The sequence below is a fragment of the Electrophorus electricus genome, chromosome 3 (assembly GCF_041902795.1).
Source record: "Electrophorus electricus isolate QZ-2024a chromosome 3, ASM4190279v1, whole genome shotgun sequence".
Lineage (NCBI taxonomy): Eukaryota > Metazoa > Chordata > Actinopteri > Gymnotiformes > Gymnotidae > Electrophorus > Electrophorus electricus.
The window spans coordinates 36870698-36897077 of record NC_137499.1 but is presented as its reverse complement, the minus strand read 5'-3'; the positions used below and the strand labels follow the sequence as shown (position 1 = coordinate 36897077).

The 26380-nt window shown below is 49.1% G+C and overlaps 1 protein-coding gene across 7 annotated transcripts in view; it reads left to right on the top strand.

Annotated features, from left to right (window-relative positions):
• Positions 1-21232, top strand: part of rarab (retinoic acid receptor, alpha b) — a 71787-nt gene extending 50555 nt beyond the window's left edge. For 2 of the 7 annotated variants that reach the window (XM_081711370.1, XM_081711371.1), the window contains 8 exons: positions 12766-12852; positions 13639-13787; positions 14702-14843; positions 17474-17634; positions 17848-18024; positions 18183-18387; positions 18477-18635; positions 18830-21232. In XM_081711370.1, the coding sequence (XP_081567496.1) occupies positions 12766-12852; positions 13639-13787; positions 14702-14843; positions 17474-17634; positions 17848-18024; positions 18183-18387; positions 18477-18635; positions 18830-19017 (1268 nt within the window). In that variant the 3' untranslated portion in view covers positions 19018-21232. Of the gene's footprint in view, positions 1-675; positions 1699-1718; positions 12601-12765; positions 12853-13638; positions 13788-14701; positions 14844-17473; positions 17635-17847; positions 18025-18182; positions 18388-18476; positions 18636-18829 lie in introns of those variants that run through there. The other 5 variants (XM_081711369.1, XM_027017847.3, XM_081711372.1 and 2 more) reach the window with 5 other exon arrangements.
• The last annotated feature ends 5148 nt before the right edge of the window (positions 21233-26380 follow it).

Here is a 26380-nt window from a genome sequence, read left to right as displayed (position 1 = left end):
ATCCAAGCACCGAAGCCGGGAAATAAGGCGCAGCTAGTATATCGCTCCCCTGATGGATGGAGCCATCTCTGGCTGGCAGCAGCCTTGGGGTGCCGGCCTGACTGATGCCGCCGGCCCGCTGCTTGACTATTCATTGTCTTGTTATAAACACCGCTCGCAGACTGGCCTTTCTGCTGGGGGCTTTGGTTAAGTGCTGCGACCGCCGATGTTCTCCCTTTTGAATAGGCAACCTGCGAACTATTGTATGGCCCAAGCAGCGAGTCTGAATTTGCTATTTAATTAGATCCCTTCTGCGAGTTATGGTGACTGCGTGTGCATGCGGGTTGCTTTTCCGGCTGTAGCTCATATTTTACAGAGTCCTTGTTGTTGCTCCCTGAAACAAGCCACTGCGGCTTCTACTTTTGCGTTTATTTTCCCCCCAGCAACGACACAAACGCAATCCCAATGTGGCTCTTCTCACGTGGCGCGGGCCGTCTTCACGTTAACGCATTGCGCAATGTCTCCTTTTCAACCGCGGACCCATTTTCGCCTGCTCCGCCGCTCGCGGAACAGTTTTGCACGTCGTGTCGAGAAGAATAGCACGACTACGCTTGTGCCGTAGCCAATGAGAGGCGAGGAAAGCCGGGGGGGCGTTGCCAGAGGGCGCAGGGGGCGGGGTCTCTGCGCAGCTGCCGACGCTCGTCAGAATTTGCGGTGTAGGGTGTCCTCGAGGATGGACGGAGACACCCTCGAGAAGGGTGCTCGGCTTGTACGGGAATCTGTCTGAAATATAGAAATAAAGGACCGCGGGACGTCGGGGAGACTTTGAATGTGCCCGCTCGCTCTGTTTCGAGAAAGTAGGTCGAAGTAGGACGAAGTTTTTTGTGTTTTCCGCCGTGGCGCTGTCTACGCGAGACGAGACGGTGTCTCGTGGAATTGGACAGCTCGCGTGGAGTAAATATGAGGCAGAACAGCACTGGGCCGTTTTTGGATCTCGTCGGACTCACGCGTTGATGTTTTGCTTTAAGGCTGTTAACTCGTTGGATTGCTGCTAAATCCATTTTCCCAAAGCGATTTTGGAGCTGCACATTTTTTATCAGTTTTTCTTTTTTTTCGTGCCGCGCGGGCATAGCACCTTTACTTTTGCCACACTTGCACGCGGTTTTATTCAACGTAATTAAAGCCTGGAGGTCTGAACGTTAACACGTACATTTAACGCATTGTAACTATGCAACGACGTCAAACCAAATAATCGCCGGGTGAGGAATGCATCCATGCCACTATGGACTGTCGTCGAGTTTGTTACCGAGACGGTTCCGAGTTTTGCGTGCAGGCCAAGTTTTCGAGACTTTGCAGCGAATAACATCTCGTCAAGTGCCGCCTGTTGCAGAATCGTCTTGCTGGGTTGGTCAACCTGTGCGTGCTAAAAAGATTACTTTTTAAGTCGATGATTTCAAGCCTTGCATTCGAAAGCGAAGGCTAATACGGACGGCTAGAGGAAAGAGACCCTTTTTTTTGGGGGGCGGGGGGGGATTGCATTTTGCACCATGTACGAGAGCGTGGACGTAGTGGGGCTGAGCCCCAGCCCTAACCCTTTCATACCCCTGGATTACTACCACCAGAATCGCGGCTGTTTGATCCCGGATAAAGGCCTCGTGTCGGGATCGTCGCGGGGATACGGCACCATCAGGAACCCGCACTGGAGCGGCTCTAGTCATTGTAGGTGACAGTTTTGCTTGCTTTGCTGCGCGAACCGCACTTTTCCAAAGTTGGATGGGTCCATACGAAACCGCTTTAGGCGACGATGAAATCCTTTGGCTGTTTTAATCGACAAATCCCGTGTTTTAGAACGCAGTCGCTCCCGGGACTTCAGGTGGCTGCGTGCCAGGTGATGAGCGCGCGGTATGTAACTTTTGCACGAGGGATTAAGTCTAGCTCGATCTTAGAGATGTAGGTGAGATGACTAGCAGTTTACGCTTTTACCGCTGCATTACATCCTGAAGTGGTTCGCTTATTCCACGAAGGACATTTACTCTTGTTAAGTGTGTGTGTGTAGGCTGAACGTCTTGATAATTCATTAGCCAGTTTGCAGTCCCTCATAGCCCCAGTTTAAGGGCATTCTCCCCCAAAAGGACTGTTTGTTTGTGTATGAAAAGTTTTTTAAAAGTTAATGGAGATTCGTCGCGCAGTGAGACAGTTGCTGCATATGCGCGAGAAGGCGGCATGCTATTTGGGTTCGTGCTTGTCACAAGGTCTGGTGTGCTCTCTCAGCACGAGTGCGACATTTCACGGGCCTGGATCTGCCCGGAAACACGGCCCCCAACAATGGTTTGGACGCGTGGACATCGGTAAGCTCCTGTAAGCCTGTTTGAGGGGCGATTTGTTCTGCAGCTCAGCGTCCTTTTCGTATGGAGAAGTGCTTACCCCCAGTCCCCTGGAGGAACGCACTGTCGGGGATAACGTGCTCATATTGTGGGTTGTTTGTTTTTTTGTCACACACTCACACATACCCGAGGGCCTTGCTCGACTCTCAGCCTGCTGCTCGTGACCCACGCGCGTTCCTCTTGCATCGCGAGGCCTACCTCGTGAGCGTTCAGCTAGCTTTAGACTGCGGTGCGATCATGCACGCAGGACTTTGTAGTCTTGATGCTCTTGTTTCCAGTTGCAGCGGAGACTGGGCCGGCCGCTCACTTTAGAGAAGTGTCGCGCACGCCGAGCCGTGCCCAGCGTCGGTTTGTTGGACGCGCGTTGTTTCTTTCCTGCGCTAATGACACTGTGCTTCTGGCTGGGACCGCAGTTTCCCCGGCGTTAAAAAGCTGTCTGTCTGTGTCCACAGCACTGTATTGCAAATAAATACGAACCACACATTCCGCTTCTGTATTAGACACCCATGACGGTCTATTAAGTGGCGTGGCTTTTAGTGTAGTGGTCTTAGAGTTGATCTTCCGCGCGCACAAGGTAATGTCTGCCTGTTGATTTGACCTTAATATACACGGTCCTTTTCATAATTTATAACTGAATAAATAACACGCTATTCAGTGTTTATAGAATAAACACCGTTAATACAGATCACGCACTTTGTTCCTCGTTTCCACACTGCAGGCGGCAGATCCTGTACTCTCCGTCACTTCTGCAATACGAGTGTTTTTATTAACGGACTCTCTGACCTTCCTGCAGGCTTTTGCCTGCGTGGTCACCAGGGAGGGTGGCCATCCTAGCTTTACGCTAGGCCCTGCCCACCACCCCGGGCTTGCCGGATCTCAGGGGGGATCCATCATGGGCTGTTTGAAAAGCTCTCCATCACACAGGCTTGGCGCAGCAGAGTGACGGGAGGCAGACTGATCTCCACGCACGCAGACACCAACCCGCCCACCCACACAAAAATGCACCCACACACAAGCACATTTCCCCCGTGAGGCCACTGTCATCAGAGAACAGGCCCTTCTTCTGAGACAAATGTTTATTTATAAGAATAATGGTCTATGGCAATGGTAAAATATGGGTGTTTGAATTTATATTTCTAAAGCTATAAACATTTCGCTGGTGCCGTGGAAATGGTAAATGTTAAACAGGATTCAATTGGCAGACACTGTTCTCTGTGTGTTCTTGGTGATTATCTGAAAGAGCACTGCACTATGTATATAGTGTGTGTGTGTGTGTGCGTGCGTGCATAAATGCATACACACACAAACATCCCGTGTGGTCTTATAGTGGAGAAATGTGTGTCCTAGAAAGCTCTTACACTGTAAAATAACCGGGGAAATCTTTCATGCATCAGTAGACATATACATGCCCATTAAGTGTGGTGAAAGGGGACTCTTCTTTGTGGGGGGGCTGGAGTCCGTGCTAGACATCCAGCGTGGGTCCAGCTGAGCTCCCTGTACAGTGGGAGTAGGGGAAGTCCTGTCTTCGTGCCATGAAAGAGACAGCAACTGAGTGGAAGACTAGCCCCCGGTAGTGGGCCTCAGAGCCGGGAACGAATAAACGGCTGGAGAGATTAGATGGAAACACGGACAGGTGGACCTGTGGATGGACACATGGAGAGACGGACCGATGTGTGTGATCGATTGCCGACGGAGAGGCGGCACGGAGATTCTTGCTGTCGTCGCCACAGATAGGAAACGATTGGACGTCACGAGGAGAGGTGCATTGTGGGAAAAGAAGGAAATGCGCAGGGATGACCTGCATTCTTAAAGCGCCCCAGGGTGTCTGTCTCCACTGACTGCTGCGTTACCGTGGAGTGGTGTGCGTCGGCACGCTGGTGTGTGGTTTGCGTTTCGCGCTGGAGCGTTTTTGCTTGCTGCCCTTCCCTGCTGGCAGGGGCAGTTGCGGCTTCGCTGCGGTTCGGCTGCCTACACTGTGTTTGCTTCCCCTGGCCTTAAACACAGGGCAGCACTCGTGCGGCTCTGGTGGTACTGGCGAGGGGCTGGGTGTGTGCGGGGGTCCCGGCATCCTGGCGCAGGCCTGCCTGGAAGCTGCTGTTGGGGTAACCTTCACTTCTGTGACGTGATCCATGTCTGAGGCGTTGTGCTGTGTCCTGTGGAGGGTCCCGAAGGAGCAGTCGAGGCAGGACTTTCGGGATTCCCCCTTCCGCTACGGATACTGTGCCACATGAACGTGCACGGAGCGCTCCACTGCAGAAACGGGTGAGGTATTGATCCTGGAGTGCTCCAGGGCCTCCTTGAACCATTGGCCCTCCTGCGCCAGCTGAGCTGAGCCGTCGGGTCAAGCCAGATGGCTGGTAGGAATTGAGCAGTGAGCCGGACCGTGACGTCTGTGGTTGGCTCAGATGTTGGTAACGATGTGCGCACAGTACGTCATACCGCGCACGCGGGGCCTCCGATCACCACCTGCAAGCCGCCGTTCCTCCTCTCTCAGAATATCGGGTTAGCCACTCTCTTATTAAACTAAGGGCAGACGTCGGTGTTGTACCGACATGGGACCCGAGGTGGGGATTTCATAGCGCATGGTGGCCCTTCGAAGAGGGCAAGCACGGCCCGGCGGTGGCAGCTTCTGTTTGAACCACAAGGAGCAGGCCCTTCTCCCGGTCCGCAGGAACCACACGGGCCCCGAAAGTGGGAAGTGTTCGGTGCGTCGACCCTTTTGTCGTTTGTCCGGTTGTGCAGATGGAGTGTGTTTGTAGATGGAGTGTGGAATTTCTGCAGTTGGAAAACGCGTTGTTGGGATACGTATGCACACACAGCAGGAGTCGAGCTTAGCTGCAATTCAGAATCATCCCAAACTGACATGGTCTGGCGGCGAACTTCGCCCCGGACAAGGCAGAGGCTTTTCGGTTCTATTTGTAAGATGCGAGTTGTTGGCGCAGAGTGCGATTTGATGGTGGGCGCGGCCTCTACAGCACAAGACACGCGCACGCTTGCGTCCTTCCTTTCGTCCTTGATTACATGTAGTGGAATATATTGCCAGACTGGACGGATTCATATTTTCCATCTGGTAGGAAAATACCTGACCAGTAGTGGTTGATGATATAGCGTAGATCTCCTGTGGGGGACCTGGGTTCAAACTCCATCTGTGCAGGTGCTCTGTGTAGAGCCAATAAGAGTCCTTGGCCGTTACTCCCAACACTGCATGCGCCTACCTCCTGGAACGTGCTTGAAACTGCAAGTCGCTCTGAAGAAGAGTGTCTGCCAAATGTGTAAAATGTAGTGGTCTGTTGATAGAATGCGATATCAAGCACATTCCAGCATTTTATTTCCTAGGGACCAAAAAAAAAAAAAATGGCGAAGGCACTTAAAATATCAGTGCGGGGGAGGTGGGGTGTCTTTTGTGTTGCTGGCCATAAAATGTCAAGGCAGAAAGAGAAAGCAAGATGGGCCATAACCGCAGGCCGTAAAAAAAGAAGGGGCCCCGGGGCTGAAACCTGTTTTGGCAGGGTGCCGGGGGGGACGAAACTTACGCCGCCTTCTGAGAACCTGGGGAGGCGGGGCTAAGCGACAGCTCTCAGGGCCTGGGGAGGCGGGACTGAGACGGAGCAGCTCGAAGTGGCCGAGGGTGGGGTGGTCAGCAGAGGGAGCGGAGCTGGCCTGTAGCTCTGAAGGACTGGAGGGCCTCGCACGGCAGATTTTATCACCTGCTTAAAGAATGTACGACTTAAAGAAACAGTTTTTCATAATTTAATCACTTTGTGGTTCTGATTTATTTCTTTTGGATGTGTTATTTATTTATTTTTCCTGGTGCTATGGAAAATTTTTTAAAACGTTGCCTACTTTTATTCCAATAACTTTCTAATATCGTTGTGTTCTGTGCTTTCTTGATATTCCGAAGAGCCAGCACCCATATTTGTGAGCAAACCCAGCTGTTGTATATTTCAGTGCCAGGCAGCGTACCAGCTGCGTCACTATAAGTGCGAACGAGTACTGTAGGGAACCTTAAATGAATCCAGTGACCTAACGAGGCGAAGCCGGAGCTGCTCGTGTGGCGGCTTCACCCAGGGAACGTTTCCGTATGAGCTGTCAGCTGAGAGCAAAAACGCCGATGGAGAAAGTCTTCGGCCATGTTTGAAGTGTTGGCTGAACTCGCCTGAGCTGGCCTGGGGTTCCTAGCCTGGGGTTCGCGTGGTGATTCTAAGCAGGTACAGGCCAGAGTGTGCTGGTGTGGAACGTCCAGTATTGCATGTTGGAGTGCTGAACTGCTTGTGACAGTGGTGGTGGGCTGTGATGTCTAAAAGATTTGCAGCGGAAGGTTCAGTTCGCAGGGAGATACCTCCCCATAATGTGCGTTACCATAAGATGCCCCAAGATCTGTTACCCTGTGGAAAGTGCAGGACCATATTCCACAGTAGAAGTGCCGATGGCTAAATAACGGATATTTTGATAAATATTTGATATAAAAGTTTTGATTGTGACAAAATGAAAACCAGATGTTTGTCACAAAGAGGAAGGAGTATACAGTGTCCAGTGTAGGATCATTTGCATCCTTTCGACCTCTGGCCAAGGGGCGGAGTTTGCCTGCTGTGGACTGTGAGCCATTGAAATGCAAAGTGAAAGGGGTCGCTGAGGTCAAATTGCACTAAAGACACTAAACCAATCCTACCACACTGTTCTCAAGCAGTGAGGAGCTTGACCTTTGGACCCTGTTTGATTTCTTTCTTTCTCTCTCTCTCGCTCTCTCTCTCTGTGTCTGTCCCTCGCGCTCCCCTCTAAACTAATTAATTAAAAAATCAACAGTAAAGCGGGATATAAGACAGGAAGGACCACATTTATTGGTTGGTCGGCAGTACATGGATAAGACTACATGAGGAAAGATGAGTTACAATGCTCCTCTTATATTCAGGCACTAACGTTTGTTGGTGGCTTCTACGATTTCTAAAAGAGATTCTCTTTTAATTTTCTGGTGGTTCAGGGAACGTGGGGACCTTGTCACACATTTTTGGCTCCGTCTTCTTGCTCTCTCGTCTCTGATGCGTTTGTTTTGTATATGAAAGTGATTCTCCAGTTCATCTGCCCACTGGCTCAAGGCAGTGGCCAGGTGTTGATCGCTGATTTTGTACATTATTCAAAGCTGTCTCTGTGGTTGCTTGTTTTGAGTAGATACTCTGCTCATGTGTACTGGAGCTCAAGCACTTCCCAGCATGCTTCACTCCCACCCTCCCCCCCATCTCTGGTGTTTTGGATGCTTTCCCACTGGAGCTGAATGGAGGTCATTGCCTGTGGGTGGGGAGACACCGCGCCGTCCTGAGCTGTGCGATCGTCCTTCTACACTTGTCTGAGGCTTCCTTCTGTCTTTCGCTAGTCACACTTCATTCCCGGCCCTCGGCTTCGGGGGGAGACGCCGGACTTCCCTCTTGCCAGCCTTTGCTCAGCCGCTCGGGAAGTCCGTAAAAATGTGGCTTAATTGGAAAATCGCTCTCGGGTTTGGCCGTGGCGGCCTGCTGGCAGAGCACGCCAGCTGTCCCCCTCTGGGCTGCGGCCTGTGCGCTGGGGCCAGCTGAAAACACGGGGTTTCATATCACAACAGCCGTTCTGCTCCTCCGGCTGCCGCTCGACCCGTTTATATTTAGTGCTCTAGGCGGCCTGCCGCATGTGGGCCAGCGGGGGCTTTTTCCAGCCTTTAATTGTGTGTTTGAGTTTTCTTTAAACCTGCATTGAGTGCATTTAGACACGTGGATGTTAATTTGAGATTTTAATGTGCAGACGGTAAAAGAACTGGCAAAGATCGGAGTTTGTCAGGCTTGTGCTAAAGGGATCACGGGATCCGAAGCCGTTCTGAAGCCAGAGGCTGTTTTGACTTCGGCCTCCTGGATGGGATCCCAGGAGGGGTAGTGAGCTGTAATCCGAGTGCTTGTGCGATCGGTGCCATCAACGTCGCGCCTCACCCACACGGAGCTGTCCGCATGCTGCTCGGAGAGTCACCATTCGCAGCTGCAGTGTCTTCCACTGTAGCCCGGTGAGCACCTTCTCTCCACCACGGGCTGCACCACGGGGAACAGGTCGCGTAGCTCACCCTGGTAGAGCAGGTTGATCAACGTCCCGGTGGCACTGAGAACATGGGTTTAGTTCCCAGGGAGCAACGTATCGTCATATTGCAAGTGCTGTCAGTATAAATGGACGGACAGGAATGCTCAACAGTGTCGAACACAAACCCAGAGTTGCACCCAGAGAGGAGAGACAAACCCAGAGTCTCCCCACGCTGCTACACCTGTAGAGAAGGGACACCACCAACAGTCCTGTCACATTGATTTGCTTCATTTTATAATTGTTTCTTTCGATACATGAAACTCTGACCCTGTTTATGGATATAGGACCTCCTGGGGCATTGATTAGAGATGTGACCTTTCAGTCAGTCCTGCCGCTCTGTGAGGAGGGAGAGGGGTCTCTGAGGGCCGTGTTGGGAGGGCTCCACCACTCCAGGGGTGTCCCTACTCCTGCCTGAGGACAGGCTCTGTCCACAGCACCCACAGCCTCTGTGCCTGAGGCAAACTCCCACCCCCACCAGGCTTCGTCTCAGTGAATCAGCTGTTCTCAGGCTACGTCTTGTGCTCGTGTGTCACACGCGTCTTGTCCTTGTTATAGGAAACTCCTGGTCTGAGTCACGTCTGAGCGGAGGTGATTCAGCGGCTGAAGCAGCGTTGCTTCTTTCTTTCCCCTTCCTATGTCACACCGACCCGGTCGTCGACTCCAGCCCTCGCCTGTCCTGCTCCATCTGCGCCCTTTCTGCCCGCACGGCCACCACTCCCCTCTGTCCCCACGCACTCTTCCAAGGCTCTCCCAGACTGCTTCACCCTCTAATGCGCGTGCGAGCTGGCAGAGTTCTCCTTTCCATTTCAGTTTGTGAAAGCATTTTAAACACTTTTTCATAGGTTTTAGGACGGTACTGGTTGCTGGTTTAATCCTGTGCCTTGTATGCAGGACACCAAACTTTTTTTTTTTTTTTTGACTTCGATTCTGCTGTCAAATACAATTTGCAGGTAAAAATAACACCTCAGAAAGCGGCAGTCTGGTTTCACGCGTCGGGGTCCCGGGCCTGCACAGCTGTCCAGTGTCTCCAACAGTGCCGTGTACCAGCTGACACAATGAGGGCAAAAACGGACTCTTAAATCTGGAGGCTGACGGCAAGAATGTAGGTTTCTCAGACATCAGCCAGCAGACAGGAGACGTGTACTCTTTAGACGGCCCGTTTCTTGGGTGGTGGCGTATATTTCGGCCCTTTCTCTCAAACCTTTCCCATTCGCACCAGCTCATCAGAAGCTCTGATCTGGCACAGACGTCTTGGACATCAAAGCAAAACAGCAAACTGACAAAATTTCATCTCGTCTATATCACACTAGGTCTCTAGTAAAAGGAATGCCTTCTCGCGGTGCCTGTGTCGGCCAATCAGACGTGAGGGGTGGGGCTTGGGAGAGCATGAGTCACCAGGTTGGCAGTAGCTGGATCAGACAGGTCCTGTGACTCACTGGCACACTGGTGCTAAGTGACCTACATTGCCACCCTCTCTCTCTCTCTCTCATATTGCAGTAATGATAGCATTAATGATCACTCCCTGGGTTGTGTTTGCAGCTATTCCCTTTCCTGACTAATTTAGCTTTGAATAACAACAAAAAAGGATCTCTCCTGCGATGGCAAGGAGGCAGGCGTGTGTGTGTGCGCGCGAGCGCGAGCGCAACAGTGCGAGAAAGAGACAGGCAGTGTGTAATAGTCGTACCAGGATGTGCTTTCTCCCAGGAGAGCTCCAGTCTCTCACTCCTTTTTCCTTTCATCCTCTGCCCCATTTTTTTTCCCACCTCTCACTCATACCCTGTCTCCATCCCTCCTTCCTTCTCTCACTCCCTCTCTCTTTCGCATAAACCCACCAGCCCATTTCTTCTTCCAACCCAAAGTCTCAAACAGTTTCTCTCATGTTCTCAATCTTTCTCTCTCCCCGCTGGAGCTGTCACTTGTGTTAGCGCAGCTGTCTCTCTCCCTGGCTTGCTGTTGGGGGAATAACTCAATAAGGATTTTTGTTCCTCAGCTCTGCCTGTTTCCAGCTTTCTCCTCCACCAGTTTAGTAGTTCCCTCTACAGCGTTGCTGGGTCCTACTGGGGGTAAACCCCTGTAGCTGTGAACTGTAAACCCGCGCACACTGGCCCCTAACTAAACCCACACTGACTCTGTTTGTTTTTAAATACATGCTAACTGGTCCTTAAATAAACCAGATCTTGACTTTGTACTGGGGCCTTAACCCATGTTTGCCGGAGCTTAACTCGGCCCACGTTTTCTGAGCCTTGACTAATCTAAACCCAACCTGCCTGACAACAGTGTGCCACTCACTGCTCTATCCTTCACTCACTCCTAACCTCGCTCTTCTCTCACCCCCTCTGTCTCTTGCTCAGCCAATTCTGCTGCTTGTCCTGTGTCTCTTCCTCTGTCTGTGGTCACACGCCCTGTGAGGGCTGTTCCTTCGCCACCAGATGACTCAAGAACTGCTAACGGTGTTGTGGTCTGCAGGGAATGGAGACCTCCACCGACCTGAGATCAGTTCAGCCATGAACTCAATGGAGGAATGAATCATGTCCTCTGACCTGAGATCAGTTTAGTAGAGAAGTCAGTGCAGGCTAATCTTTTGAGGATCTCGTTTTACAAATTCCGCAATTGCGGTTCCTGCCCTGATGGCGCGTGTTGTGAGGGGCACCCTGTTGCTCCGTGTCATGCAGTTCCATCATTAACCGGAATGCCTGCGATTAACTCCGATCACCACGGCGTGACCTTCGGAAAAACATACGGCATTCCCAAAAGGACCAGCTGTAGCAGAATGACGGCGTCCTGAATTCGCATGTATTCCGGTGTGCCTCTCAGCACTCTCACTCTTGTGCAGTGAGATAGTAAGTGTGTGCAGGGGGTATGTGAGGGCTTTTACTAACCTGCAGAAAGCTGCTCAGCTTTGCAGAGTTCTTGTATGTGAAGGTGCAGGTGGACTGGTGCCACCGTTTGCTGGATCCAGCAGTAAACCGATTGGGCTCTTGTACGGTAATGTCTCAAACACAAACTGTTATGTTCGGTAATCTTATGCTACGGTGCACGCCCCCTGTGTCTGTACACCAGGAGCCAAAACACCACCTCTGAACAACACACTCTCTGTCATAACGTAACCTGCATTAGAGATCCATGATCATCCAGTTCACATGTGCCTTCGCTTCCGACCACTGCGTTTCGGATTGAAATCTGACATCTAGCTAACATTAGCTGATGAATACGTAACCTTACATGAAGCATCTGAGGGTGGGATTTAGCTAATAATCGCCTGTTTTTGGTTTTAGCTAACAAGATAATGTTAACATTATTTAATGTGATGTGAACAATATTTTAATAGCCAAGTGCTTAAGTGCATTTGGCTAGTTTGCTAACGTTAGGGACGTTATCACCAGCCGCTTAACCGCCACGCGACCTTAATGAACTTGACCCCGAGGTCGAACAACTTACTGCTCAACAATAGATTGCTTTACTACAGAAATGACAACTCGAGCAAAGCTATTAACACCGGTCTAAGGTAAAACAAACAAGCAAACAACCGAAAGTGATCGCTGCCAATCAACAGTGTTTATGTCGATCTCCTGATCACAACACCACCAAGAAACCTGGAACTTATATAAAACCCCCTTCACTGGAAAGAAAAACATTGAGGAAGAGATTAATGTGAGGGGAGTTTATAGAATTGACACAACAGAATTAATATAATTGCCAAATATATATAAGGAAATACTTTGCTGAAGGATCTCTGTCCGCATGTTTTGTTTCTCGGGAAACTCTGTGTACTTTACTATAATTTTGAATCTCTCTCTCATATATATTTGTGTGGAAGGGGTGTGTGTGTGTTGGCAGGTGTGCGTGCTCATATTTTCCAGTCTGCTCTATCTTTTGAGGGACCGGCCCAGTCTGGCACTCTTTAGAGAGTCCCGGGCCTTAGAGCGCAGGAAACAACCTGCTGGTGGTGTCACGGATGCACCTGGTTGCTGGAGACCGAAATGCCATAGAGATGGCGTCTTCACCTGCTCCACCTGCCAGATGGGCCCAGTGCCAGCCGATATGATCCACCCACCAACGCCGCTCTGTGACCTGCACGGTCCTGCTCCATTAAAGCCCTGCCGCTTGTGTAACACAGGAACAGTACCGACCGAGACGGGTGGAGGTGAGACAGGGCGAGCGGTTAGGTGTAGCTGGGCCCGTCCCCGAGATCTGGGGCAGTAGTGCTGCCTTCAGTACGCGGGCTCAGTACAGCTGGGCAAAGAACAGCAGAGAGGCAAGACAAAGCAGTATTTGTGTGTGTGTGTGTGTGTGTGTGTGTGTGTGTTAGACAGATGGAGAGGAAAAAAGGTCGCAACGAGTGAGAGGAATGTGTGCAAAGTACACACACGCACACTCCTGCTCGTCCATCGTGCAGGTGAAATATTCTTTAATGTTATCGTTTTCATAAATCTGTATACGCCTGCGTGTGAGAACCCAGGTCTGTCTGCGAGTGTGGTTGTGTGTGGCTCCACAACGTCTGGAGTGCTGAGCTCCCTTCATCCTTCTACCCCACCGAGGACAGGCTGGCTCTACATATGTATACCCTGGAGAGGGGCTTCCTGTGCTGGTAGTGTTGGCGGTCTCTCTGGTGAGGCTTCTCAGCGTCCGCTGGCACGTCCTCTGCCCACCACAGCTTTATTAATTACGGCTAGCTTAAGGGCCCAGGGACGAGAGAGGAGACAGACAGAGTGGGTTTTTGGGCGGGGCCTACCCGTCTGCTCACACAGGTTTGGGAGATGCGGCGCATGGTGCGAGGACATGTATGACATCCACTCTGTTCCTTTGGTTACCTCAAACGCCGCGTGTTTAGGAGGACGTAATGCGTTTGTAAGGATGTAGGTGTTTGGTTGTCCTTGACGTTTTTATAAAGCTCTTAGTTTCCAGACAGGCATTTCTAATAGCCGTTCCTGCGTATTTGATCTGGATGAGGCCGCCCTCCGTCACGGTTACTGGCGCTGTTTCAGACGCGGTCATTACATTCCACACCTGGACCAGATGCGAACGTTCCTGTGACGTGAATGAACTGAGAATACGGCACAGTTTGATCTTGACTGTAGGAAGGCATGTACTGCTTCGCCCTGGGGGGCTTTGGGTGGGCTTTGATGTGAAATGTGCAACACTCGTGGTGCGTGCGTTAACCCGGGCCCTCTTCCTCCGGCAGCTGTGGAGACGCAGAGCACCAGTTCGGAGGAGCTCGTGCCCAGCCCACCCTCGCCCCCTCCTCCGCCGCGCGTGTACAAGCCCTGCTTCGTGTGCCAGGACAAGTCGTCGGGCTACCACTATGGTGTCAGCGCCTGTGAGGGCTGCAAGGTACCGCCCACCACCCGCTGAAGCCACGCCCTCCTCTTTTCCCTCTTTAGTGCCACTTTTCCAGTTCTCTCCTTTTCTTTAACTATCCTGAAGAACTTGCATTTCCGATCTCGATGAAGCTTCCTGACGGGTGTGCCCCAACCCTGCCCCTTCCCTACAACCGGAATGATATAACCTCCAAATACCTGCAATGCCTCAAATTCCTATTTTGCACAGATTTCTCAGCACTGCCCTCACACACACACACACACACACACACACACACACACACACACACACACACACACACACGAAATATAATCCATCCCTGGCAGAGCGGTGAACTCTACCCCTCAGGTTCTGTGCTTTTCCATAATTGAAGAGCAGCGTTGTACAGGTTGTGTGCTGTATAGTCTTGGTCCGGCCGCCGGGTCGAGCCGGGCCGCCTGATGCTGCAACCCAAAGACGGCGTGCTCCCGACTGCCCCCTGCTGACACGCGTGTGCACATGCGCTCCAGAACACACACACTCTCCCAACCTCACATGCACTCTGGGACACACATGCACACCTCCGACTACATATAGACACCCAGCTACATGTGCAAGTTTAATATCTCCCCTCTCCCCATGATTGTCAGAGGTGTCTAAGGCCTGCTGACCTCCTGTAATTAAAGCACATGTGAGTGAAGGTCAAGGTTCTCTCAGGCTTCAACTCTCACCTCTATTTGTGCTGCAGGCTGCTACTCTCTAGGTAGCCCGTTATGGGCTCCGCCCCCCCCCGCACTCGTCATACTGTCATACTGAGGGATTGCACAGCGAGGCCCATACAGTGCTCTCAGGCGTAGCGCCTGCTAGTGGCGGATCTGCATCAGCGAGCTTAGCTGGCTGGTTTATGACTGACTCACTTTCCTCTCTCCTCTTCGTCTGGGGCGCAGGGCTTCTTCCGCCGGAGCATCCAGAAGAACATGGTGTACACGTGCCACCGCGAGAAGAGCTGCGTCATCAACAAGGTCACGCGCAACCGCTGCCAGTACTGCCGCCTGCAGAAGTGTCTGGAAGTGGGCATGTCCAAGGAGTGTGAGTGTCGCCACGGCAACCCAGGGCACACACGCACGCACGCGCCCACACCCACACTGCTGCCTGCACAAGTGTCCGGAAGTTGCCGTGTCCAAGCAGTGCGACACACACAAGCACACACACACACCCACATGCATACACCCACACAACCGCTGTCTGGAAGCGGGCATGGCCAGGGAGTGTGTGTGTGTGTGTGTGTGTGTGTGTGTGTGTGTGTGTGTGTCATGCGTCTGCCCCATACCACTAGCACAGGGGCCCACCCCTTCCTGCACACTTCCTATCTGTTTCTCATTTGACCCTAAGGGCCATCTTTTGACCTTGAAGATTCATAGCAACCAGTGACTTCAAAACTCTGTAGTAGAGCGCAAGTGTTTCACAAGCCTGTCCCACTAGCTCCACCTTGTGGCAGTGTGTGTCTGACCTGACAAGCAGGATTTTGAAGTGTATGTATTATTTTGTGTGTGTTAGGGGAATGGAGCTCATGATTAAGTTCTGGCTTAGCAAGCCCAGAGCCAGCAGGTCATGTGATTTCTGACCTCTGTGCCAGGGCCTGTCAAGTATATTTGCTGTGTCTCTCTTTCCCCACTGCTAGCCTGTCTGACCTTTGACCTAAGCTCACCCAAGCTGTTCCAAAGTCTGACCAGAAGCCCTTCTTGCCTTTTTTCTAGGTTGTAGACTTTAAAGTGGTGGTGAAATCAGGCTTCTTAACATGATGCACAGGAAAGAATTTGACTCATCATAGGCCTTTTATTCTGTTAAGCCACTGCTATTTAATTAAAACTTTTAGCCAAACTGCCCCCATTTCTAGATGATGAAAAAATGGTTGTTGTTGTTGTTATTGTTATTATTATTATTATTATTATTAATAATAATAACAATAATAATAATAATAAACTATTTAATATCAGTAAAACAACCTTTCAAGTACAATACGAAGACAATAAATACCGCTACGTTAAAGAACTATAAGATAGACAGCAGTGTAATACCAGAGGATGCCAGACCTTGGGAAGAGTTTCTAACCTTGGAGAATACCTGAGCAAGAGCTTCCGCATCACCTACTGCCAATGAATGCTTTAGAACCTTGGCTCAGTGGATGCTCTAGAACCTTGGCTCAGTGGATGCTTTAGAACCTTGGCTCAGTGGATTCTCTGGAGGCCTGATGCTTGTGAGATGTTTCTGCTGTCCCTGCTACGAGATGTAGCCCTGTAGCTGTTGTTGAGCAGACTAGACATGAGTGCTGTGAAATCGTTTCTCCAGATGTTATTGAAATATCCTCATCTCATCCCACACACCCCTTCTCCTTACTAATGTATGTTTGAGAAGCAGTGTGTGTCAATATGGATTCGTGTGTGTGTTTGTTGTTGTTGTTGTTTTGTTGTTGTTTGTTGTCATTGTGAAGGATGACTTCCTTTCACTAATAGTTCTTTAATGGTTCCATTAGATGGGGTTTTCGAAGCTTATGCTGCCCCCTGCTCTCTCTGGGGGGGGGGGGGGGGTTTAAAGCCGGAGGCATTCCGTACTGTGTGTGAGCCTGTGGTTGTGTGTGGGGGAGATGTGTTCTGTTGGAAAAGGAGAAACCGGGGTGCAGATATGAAAGCAGTGAGAAATGTCTGTACGTTTGGAATGTGGGTGTTGTAGTGGAAGGAGAACTGAATAGGAACACGCAGTGATGTCACAAGGGGGAGGTGTACCAGGTGGTTTTTTTTCTCTCCAGATTGAAACCGTTACTGTTCAAGTATTCGCTGTGGGCATAACTGAAACTCTGCTGAAAGCTTTAGCGCTAGAGGAACAGGGCACGATTCTGCCATTGTGTCCTTAAAAAGCGTGCGTCCTTTCTGGGACGGTTTGGCTCCAGCTTTAAACCAAGCCGTTCGTACCCTGACTCGCACGTGCTCGACGAGGACTGAACTTTCCAGCAGGGTAGCATACCTTCAGCTCCGTTAGAAATACCTGCAGTGGTGTGTGTGGGTTTGTATGTGTGTTTGTGTCTCAGCGGTGGGAATGTGGACCAGAGACAAGAAACGTGATTTACTGAGAGAGATACTGAGCCACAAGGAAAATGGGAAATTGGGGGGGGGGGGGGGGGGGGTTGAGCTCTTCATTGAAATGGAGGCAGCGAGATGGTGGAGTGTTTGGGGGTGGTGGGTCCTCACCAGTTCAAGCCGTGATCTGTCATGTGGGGCTATTAGATTAAGAGCAGTATTGACTGCACACACAGGCCGTTCATCACTGTTATTAACAGCTTTATTTGACAATGCCGTGTGTCTGTGTGTGTGTGTGTGTCTGTGTGTGTGTGTGTGTCTGTGTGTGTGTGTGTGTCTGTGTGTCTGTCTGTCTGTCTGTCTGTCTGTCTGTGAATTATATCAGGGATGGCCAAACGAAATGTAAAACAAAGCATATTCAATAGGCCTTTGAAATGACCTGAGATATTAGTGTGGTGATTGGTCGTGTGTCGGGCTGCTGTAGTCTGGCCCCGTGCCCGTCACCTGTGGTCTGGGCTGAGGATGCCTGCTGGCCTGGCACACTGATGCCCCACGCTGCCCGTTTGGCTGCTGTTTGCTGACTGGTGGAATACGATCCATTTTTTAAAAAGATGATTATTCGCATTTTTTTTTCCCTGCTGACAGCTGTTCGGAATGACCGGAACAAAAAGAAGAAGGAGGAGAAGAAGACGGAATGTTCCGAGAGCTACGTCTTGAGTCCTGACACGGAGCAGATGATCGAGAGAGTGAGGAAGGCCCACCAGGACACGTTTCCGTCACTGTGTCAACTGGGCAAGTACACCACGGTGAGGCCAGCTCTCCTTGCAGAACTCGCAGCCTAGAATTTACCTTCCAGTTTGGTGAACATTTTTCAAACCTCGCCAAGACGTTCACACGAAGACGTTTTCATTGAACGCCAAACGCCGGCGCAGACGTAAACGTGAGCCCTGTTTAACCTGCCTGCAGCAGAGCTGCTGTCTGGGTGCGTGAACGCTCTTCTTCCTCCTCCTCTCTGGTAGAATAACAGCTCGGACCACAGGGTGTCCCTGGACGTGGACCTGTGGGACAAGTTCAGCGAGCTGTCCACCAAGTGCATCATCAAGACGGTGGAGTTCGCCAAGCAGCTGCCGGGGTTCACCACGCTCACCATTGCCGACCAGATCACCCTGCTCAAAGCCGCTTGCCTGGACATCCTGGTGAGTCGCCGCGTGAGAGCAACGACCTCGGGGTCGCGAGCGCGTTCAGGTCGCGTCTCAGAACGCGACGTCCTTTCTTCACCTCGGTGTGCTGCAGGGTTTGACACCCACGTTCCTTCTCTCATTCCTTCCTTCTCCTCCGTTTGCTCCCCCGTCAGATTCTGCGGATCTGCACGCGCTACACGCCTGACCAGGACACCATGACGTTCTCGGACGGGCTGACGCTCAACCGCACGCAGATGCACAACGCCGGCTTCGGGCCGCTCACGGACCTGGTGTTCGCCTTCGCCAACCAGCTGCTGCCGCTGGAGATGGACGACGCCGAGACGGGACTGCTCAGCGCCATCTGCTTGCTGTGTGGAGGTACTGCGTGCGTTTCCTGAGCATCCACATGGCTGGTTAGTATAAACAGTGGGCAGAATGCCTGAATGTGTGTGTGTGTGTGTCTATAGATCGACAGGACCTAGAGGAGTCAGACAAGGTGGATGTGCTTCAGGAACCATTGCTCGAGGCGCTGAAGGTCTACGTGAGGAAGAGGAGGCCTCATAAGCCCCACATGTTCCCTAAGATGCTGATGAAGATCACAGATCTGCGGAGCATCAGTGCTAAAGGTGAGTTTAGCAGTTACCTTCATACAACCCCCACCCCATAAAACAGCACGCCTCATATTAAGGAACACGCTGACTAGCACTGTTCAGTATATGAATGTTTACCCCTTGCAAGCAGCTCCTCATTTCTCTCTCTCCGTTGTTCCCTCCTCCTTGTTCACCACTCTCTGCCCCTCTCTCGCTCCCTCCCTCCCCAGGGGCGGAGCGGGTGATCACGCTGAAGATGGAGATCCCTGGCTCCATGCCTCCTCTCATCCAGGAGATGCTGGAGAACTCAGAGGGCCTGGATGGGAGCGGCGGGGTGCGCCCGAGCGGAGGGGGGTGTCCCCCGGGCAGCTGCAGCCCCAGCTCCGCGCAGAGCAGCCCGTCGCCACACTCCCCCTGACCCTCCTCCTGGGCTCGCCCGGGGAGACAAAACGGCCCAAAACAAAACGCTACCCAGCTTGGGTCTGACCCGAGCCCAGGATCCCTATCACGTCTCTGAAGGGCGGAGCACAGGACTCGGGACTCGTTGGCTGGAGCGGGGGGGGAGGGGGTGATCGTGATGTGGCTGTTGGCAGGGTGGACCCAGGCTGAGGGCGCCTTCTAGTGGAGGGTGCTCGTCTGCGACAGGACGAAGGCCACGGCGGACAGAAGCAGCCTCGCCCCTCGACCCCTGACCCTTAGCCTGCTTGAGCTGCCGCAGGTTCTAGAAATGCAGTCGGACTCTCGGAACCACCAGCGGGAGCAGAGAGGAGAGGCTGTACTGTATGGAGACGATATTGTTGAATTCCTTACCAGAGCATTTGCAAGGAACTTGAGGGGACAAAGCAGATTAGACACAGGACACCATGCAGTGTCCAAAAGTCATCAGGGACATTTTGAACTTTGTAGCTGTTTTTTTTTTTTTGTTGTTGTTTGTTTTCCTACGGAAGATATATGAATATATGCTTATCTATATTAACAGGAAAGAAAACAGTTTGAAATTTTCTTAGGTGGAATGATCCAAAAACAAAATCTGACCTTTACTCTTATTTGAATCAAGAGTTGAATATAGTTGTGTTCTGCCAACTGCGTGCAGATGATTGTTTTGTTCTGGAGATGGTTGGGAGATTTAGTTTTGTTTGTTTTTTAAACGACTCGCACCATGGACACGTGCACCCACACACTGAGGAAAAGGAAGGGAAAAAAACTTTGCAGGGTTGAAATATTCCACTTTCTGCTTAGCAAGCAAAGGTCCGGAGTGACGGCCGAGGGGCTTCAGCGGGATGTCGTTGTGGGTGAGGCGATTACCTTCGTCTTCTACTCTGAGCCCGACGATGCAGTCAGCAGTGAGGGACAACTGTCATTCTGCATTCACTTCCACTGAAGTAGAGCAAATGATCAGACCACTAACGCCAAATAAAATTTTTAAAAAGACGTTTTTCCACCTTAGAGTCCTGCTAAATAGGCACCGGTGTTAAGTGACAGGTGATTCAACAGCCATTCATTTAAATGTAAGTGTTCAGCTCCAGCTGTGTTTCACATACCAGGTGTTATCATATTAGGTCTTCTGTGGTGCAATCAAACCTGGCAGAGATATGCCAATCTGCCCTTACTGTACCCCGCCCACATGTACCCACCCTCTGTCCTGACCAATCACCACCTACAACACCATTGTCTGACCAATCAACGCCCCCCACACACACACACACACACACCACCACTGCCTCTGTCCTCCTGACCAGTCACCTCCAACAACACCACTGCCTCTGTCCTGACCAATCACCACCTCCAACAACGCCACTGCCTCTGTTCTTCTGAGCAATCACCATCCCAACAACACCACTGCCTCTGTGAGACAATCACATTTCCCTGCCTCTGTAGAGCTCGCTGACTTACACTGGACCCCTGGACTGAAAGTGGCAGCGAGTCTGCGAGGTGTAAAACATCTCGATTTGGCTCCTGTATGTAAACCGAAAAGGCGCTCCCTGCCCCCTTCTGCACAGGCAGCCCATTAGCATGGTTTAGCACCGCAACAGCAGCGAGTCTCCCTGGTCATGTCAGAATATAGTACATGGGTCTTCCCTCCAACCCAGCTGGCCGCTGTAGATTAATGACTAGTGATTAGTGCAGCATGGCGGTTGTTTTTGGGATACCTCTGCCTGTGTGCGGTGGGACCATCGAGGGGAGGGGGATGGGGAGTCAGAACCAGTCTGCTGTCTCCGGCTCGCGCATCCTCACTTCACTTCCACCGTGCGCACCACCCACACCATAACCCAATCACCACAGCTACCTGCTAGATAAATCTACTGGCCTCATAAAAATATTTGGTGTGTGTGTGTGTGTGTGTGTGTGTGTGTGTGTGTGTGTGTGTGTGTGTGTGTGTGTGTGTGTGTGTGTGTGTGTGAGAGAGAGACACACAAAGATGTGAGAGTACAGAGTTCTTGATACTGCCCAAAGGTCTGGTGCTCATGTTTCACACACCCTCACCCAAACGATGGATGACACCAGAGTGTCCAGCACAAAGCAGAGCGCTTCCACTCTTAATACTTGTTACACAGACGCACAAAAATAATGTTTGTTATATTGGTTCCCTGGACAGTAAGAAAAATCTTTAATAAAGATGTTTTGTGTGTGTTTCTGATTGCACTAAATGATTCTGTGCTTTTTTTATGTTTCATTTCACATTTGAAGGGGGTTATGAAGTTATTTTGGGCATTTTTACCACTACCAGATCAGGCTAATCCATATCAACATGAGCTGATGATTCACACTACTGAACTAATGATATTTTCAGCATGCTTCACTCAGAATAGAACAGTGTTCATTCCTGTTCCTGGAGGGCATGTATATCCTCACAACAGATAAAACAAACATTTTGTGGGGGAGGATCCTAAACATTTACAACACCAGAACGCTTTTGAAAACAACTTGCACGCTCATTTTTGCAATATTATTTTAATCTAGTACAGAATGCTGCAACACTAAGAATTAGCGTAATATAATAGGTACGATAGGAGTGGCCATTTTGTTTGCATTCGCTTTCAGCATTTTCAGCCTGCTGTAAACGGCATCGCACCATATCTTCTTCAATACCTCCACCAAATGAGTCCGCCCCCTTCCTTCATTGCCACGCCCTCCACCAAGACCTTTCTCCAAAGCCCCTCCCTCCAAACGCATGCATGCTTAGATCCTACTGCGCTGCACACACGCTAATTGATAGACGGAGGATCCGCCTCCCTGTTTCCTGATTGGTTAATACAGCCGGACCACGTTGAAATAGGGCTAAGGACAGTGACAATTTACTCAGAGAAAGAAAAAAATTATAGTGATATTTATCAGCATACCATTTAGCTGGTGTTCTTAAGAATGAAAAAAGTCTGAATTTTCAACAAGTGGAAGGAATGTGAAGCAGATGATCAGATTTGACTTGATGGATATATATTATACTTACAGCATGTCAGTCTGTTGTTTTCTGTCCTGGGCTTAATGGATCTAATGAGAGTTGTGTATATGAGCACTGAGAATGTGTAATATAAGCACTGTGTATATGACCAGGTTGAATGTGTAAATGAGAGCAGCATGTATTACCAGTGAGCAGTGACCAGTGTATCATACCATGTAAACTTATTCATATCCTGTTCCTCCCCAGGGGCACATCAACAGGACAGACTGACATAAACTGGCTGGTTATAAGCCAATTTAAAAGTGCTACAACCGTTATTCACAGCAAAAAAAAAAAAAAAAAAGACAAAATACAGTCTACTATAGAATATTTTCGCTAGAATTTAAAACAGAATTTAGATTTCAGTATGGCTGTCGCTGTAGATAAGTGTAGTGTAATATGAGAGAATGCGTGGTGTTCTTAATTGTGCTCCCCCTCGGCACAAAGGGGAGTCACTATAGATGGTTATTTCCATCTCTTAAGGGGATGAATCTCTCCAACACAGGGCGGAGTTGCTGCAGATAGCTGTTGCGTTGGGCAGGAACCTCCCACTGAAGACTGTTTGTTGGCTGACCAGTGTGTGTTATTGTGGGTGTTTATTGTTGTCCTGTTTAACAGAGCTTTCTCCACAATCAACTCTAGGGTTTCCAAGGTAATCACCGCAACAGAACCGGACTTCTATGATCAGTTTGTTAGAGTCCCCAGCCAAGATGTTGCCCCAACTGTAAATTAACTCCAACATGTATGTAACAAAATTTAGCCATGTGACCCGGTTGTCACCTTATAAAAGAGCAGCTGGTTACAAATGCTGAAATCTCCTTTTCTTCTGTCAAATTACCTATGATGCACTTTCTCCAAGGAAGCACCAGAGGGCAGCATGTTCGTATTTCTCCATAAAAAGGCTGTTCATAAAAAATAAGCTTTACTGCTGTTTTGATGCAATTTTAGTGTTGGAATAAGTAAAGTAATTTTGTGTTTACTGCCTCAAGTTTGCATGTAGGTGAAAAATGGGTGAAAAATGTTTTGAGTGTTGCGCTGACTTGTTCGACTTTTCAACGTTCAGTATTTCTGTCACCACTGGTATGTGACCTTTCTGTAGGGGATTTTGTTCATTATTTTTGTAATTATTTCACTTAAATATCCCTGAACCTCTGTCACTGGGGGGTGAAATTACACACAACTTGATGCGCTACCTTCTAAAACTCTGCACTGTGATTGGCCACCACTGACTCCACCCCCTGTGGCACTGCACCTGAAATTCACCACGTGATATGAACCCCCAGAGGCTGTTCATCAGGGTGACTGCGATGTCACATGCAGAAGTGCCTAAAAACCAAATGTCACCACTGGAGCTACGAGAAAATCACAGCCTGGAAACCAGTGCCAGACAGCCACAGAGACGGCCTTACCCAGCCCAGATGAATTGCTATATTCTTGATTAATCACTGTGCTATTAATTCATAGTTTTGAATATATGTTAGATCATGTCAAATTAAATCAAAAATGCATTAAACCAAATTTTTAAAACATACATTCACCATGACTTCATCATCTATAACTCAACACTTCACAAAACACTTCAAAACATTAATACAGATTCCAGATTAATACATCTGTATATACAAGCATCTCTGTGGACCTAAATGTGGGGTCATAAAATAGCATAAAACTGCCAACGCCTTGCAGTTTTTGACTACATGAGATGTCACTGTGATCAATATGCTTATTTTCATGCAGAGGAAGGCTATCTAAAGACAGCTAAAGTTTTAAATATGTTTTAAGCACTTCATCTCTGTTCCACAAATATATTTATTTTTGTACTTGTCATTTATCACTTTACAAAAGTGCTGCCTACGTCACAGTCCTATAATTCTGGTAACTTATTACATTTCTCAGAATGCAAGGTCACTTTACAGAAAGTATAGACTGCCATCACTGCATAATTCCACAACCATGCATATCTGAATAGAATAGAATAGAATAAAATAGAATAGAATAACAAAAGCATGGTGGAAGAGGGTAAACGAGTTTCATGAAGAGGAAAGTTCTGTTTCGCCACAGGAAATGGAGGAAAGGTCTCGGAGAGACCGAAGTGTTCCTGAGTTTAGTGTTCACGACATTCACGGCATGACTGCATCAGGTAGATTTATTTTAGTGCCAAATCTTCTGCGTAGTAACAATGGGGATATTGCCAGATCAACTTTCCTGCCATTTCTGCCTCCATTCACAAATAACCCCTTCCTGGAAAACTGCTGAAACATTTAGATGAACAGCTGCATGTGCGGATGCACCTTAAGAAGTAGGAAAGGGCATCAGATTTGGAGATTAAGGTTTCTATGTGCTTTTCTTATATTAACGTTGGTAGATTAATTCATCAGTTAGAAATGGTTGGCAATTTCATAGAAGTCTCTCATTTCACAACTAAATATAAACACTCATATTGATGCACATAAAAAAATGTATTCTCAGTTCTATTCGCAGTTCTGTTTACATTATTTATACAGCAAAGAATAAATGCAGTTTCATTTGCAGTTAATCACTGTTATTTTTATATTGATTTTTTGGCAGTAAAAAGAAGAATCACACACAACACCAGCTGACTGACGTAGTAAATGAAAAGTCCAGGACCCAGTGAGCTGCTAGTCTCTCAGCAGCACTGAGCTCTCCTCGGGCATATATGGATATACAATTTGCATCCTTGGACGTGAGGCAGGGATCTCAGGGCATTCGAGTATGCCTCATCGAGTGTGTAAAGGATCCACTGTGACATTTTCTACAAAATACTCGTTCGGTTTACTATAGCAGCGGCAGCTACAATAGAGCACACACTTCACCCAGGCCACGCGCATCATCAGAGACACGCCTGTAACGAATCGTCAGGACACGGGTAGGTGTGGATCCAAATGCAAGCGCTTATTTTCACTACAGGCAGGAAGGAGCTGTGAGGTGAAATGGAACGGTCATCGTAAACGGGAGGGGAACGGCAAAGAGGAGAGTCGAGGGCACAGTCCCACGTCCAAACCAGAGGGCAGAATCCGAGGTTGTCCAAGGGGCTAAGAGTGAGGCGTCGTCTAGGGGGAAAGCAGAGGTCAAAATCCAGGAAAAGCAATGGAAACAAGGAACGCTCGGTATGCATGAGGATACGATACTTCGCAAGGATGCTATGGGAAAAGGGAAGTTATAAAAGAAACTGAAATGAGAGACATGTGTAATCAATCAGTATTCAGGCGAGGGTGATCTACATCTGGGCGGGGAAGGCTAGTAGGCAGGACTGAGGCTGTTACAACGCCCCAAGCAGGCCACCCACATCCTCACCATGTTAGCCTCTGGAAAGCATTACACATCCATCAGGACATGCTGGGGTGTGCCAGTAACTCCATCCTATTGATCAATAAAGAAGGAGCAGGGCTTTTTCAATATCTGGACCATATTCCTGAAATCTCCACCATTGCAGTGTTCATCAGCAACAGAAGAATATACATTCAGTGCATATTCAAATACAGTGTGTGCATCAAATACAGAAAATTCCTCTAATCTACAGCTCCTGGAGTGAGCAATACGGATTATTAAATTGGCTCTTTGATGCATTTAACAGAAACCAGGCTAAATGAATGTAGCAGGGCAACTGCGTTAATCAGATCAGCTACCCCAATTTTATAAATGCTTCCCATCCAATAGGAAAGGTGATGTAATATTTAATCTATTTAAAGATACATTTCAATGTAAGCAGATATCATTTGGGGAATTTATTTCTTTCGGATATTTCCGTGCAGCACTGTAAGGATGACCAGAAATCTTATTAGTTACTGTCTACAGGCCATCTAATTCACATGGTGATTTTACTAATGCTTTCATGCTTTGCGCTGCTTCTGAAACATTTTTACAATGTTCATCTTTACTGATTTTGATCATTTGTCACTGCAAATCATTTCAATATACACATTAACAACCCCAAGGACAATAATGCCAAGGAAATCCACACTGGCATCTTGGACTCTTTTGTTCTCTTGCAGTATATAACTGGGACTAAACATCCTCGTGCTCATGTAATATGTAAATTAGTTTGGTGTTGCAACATCAGAGAAACGATGATTTTAATATTGGAGGTTTATGCAGCTTAGAGTCCATATATAGACTGAATGGATTGGGGGAGTATACAGTGTTTTGAAACATTACTTCCAAATTCTTTAATTCAATAAAGAAATGGAAATCCAGTTTTACTTTTTAGAGGCCCTTTAAACTTGCTGCTTTGTTATTCTGCACAGATGCACAATCAGGGCATGATCAGTGCACACGGGTTCTATTAAAGGGACAGTATGTCTTAAAGGGACAGTGTGTCTTA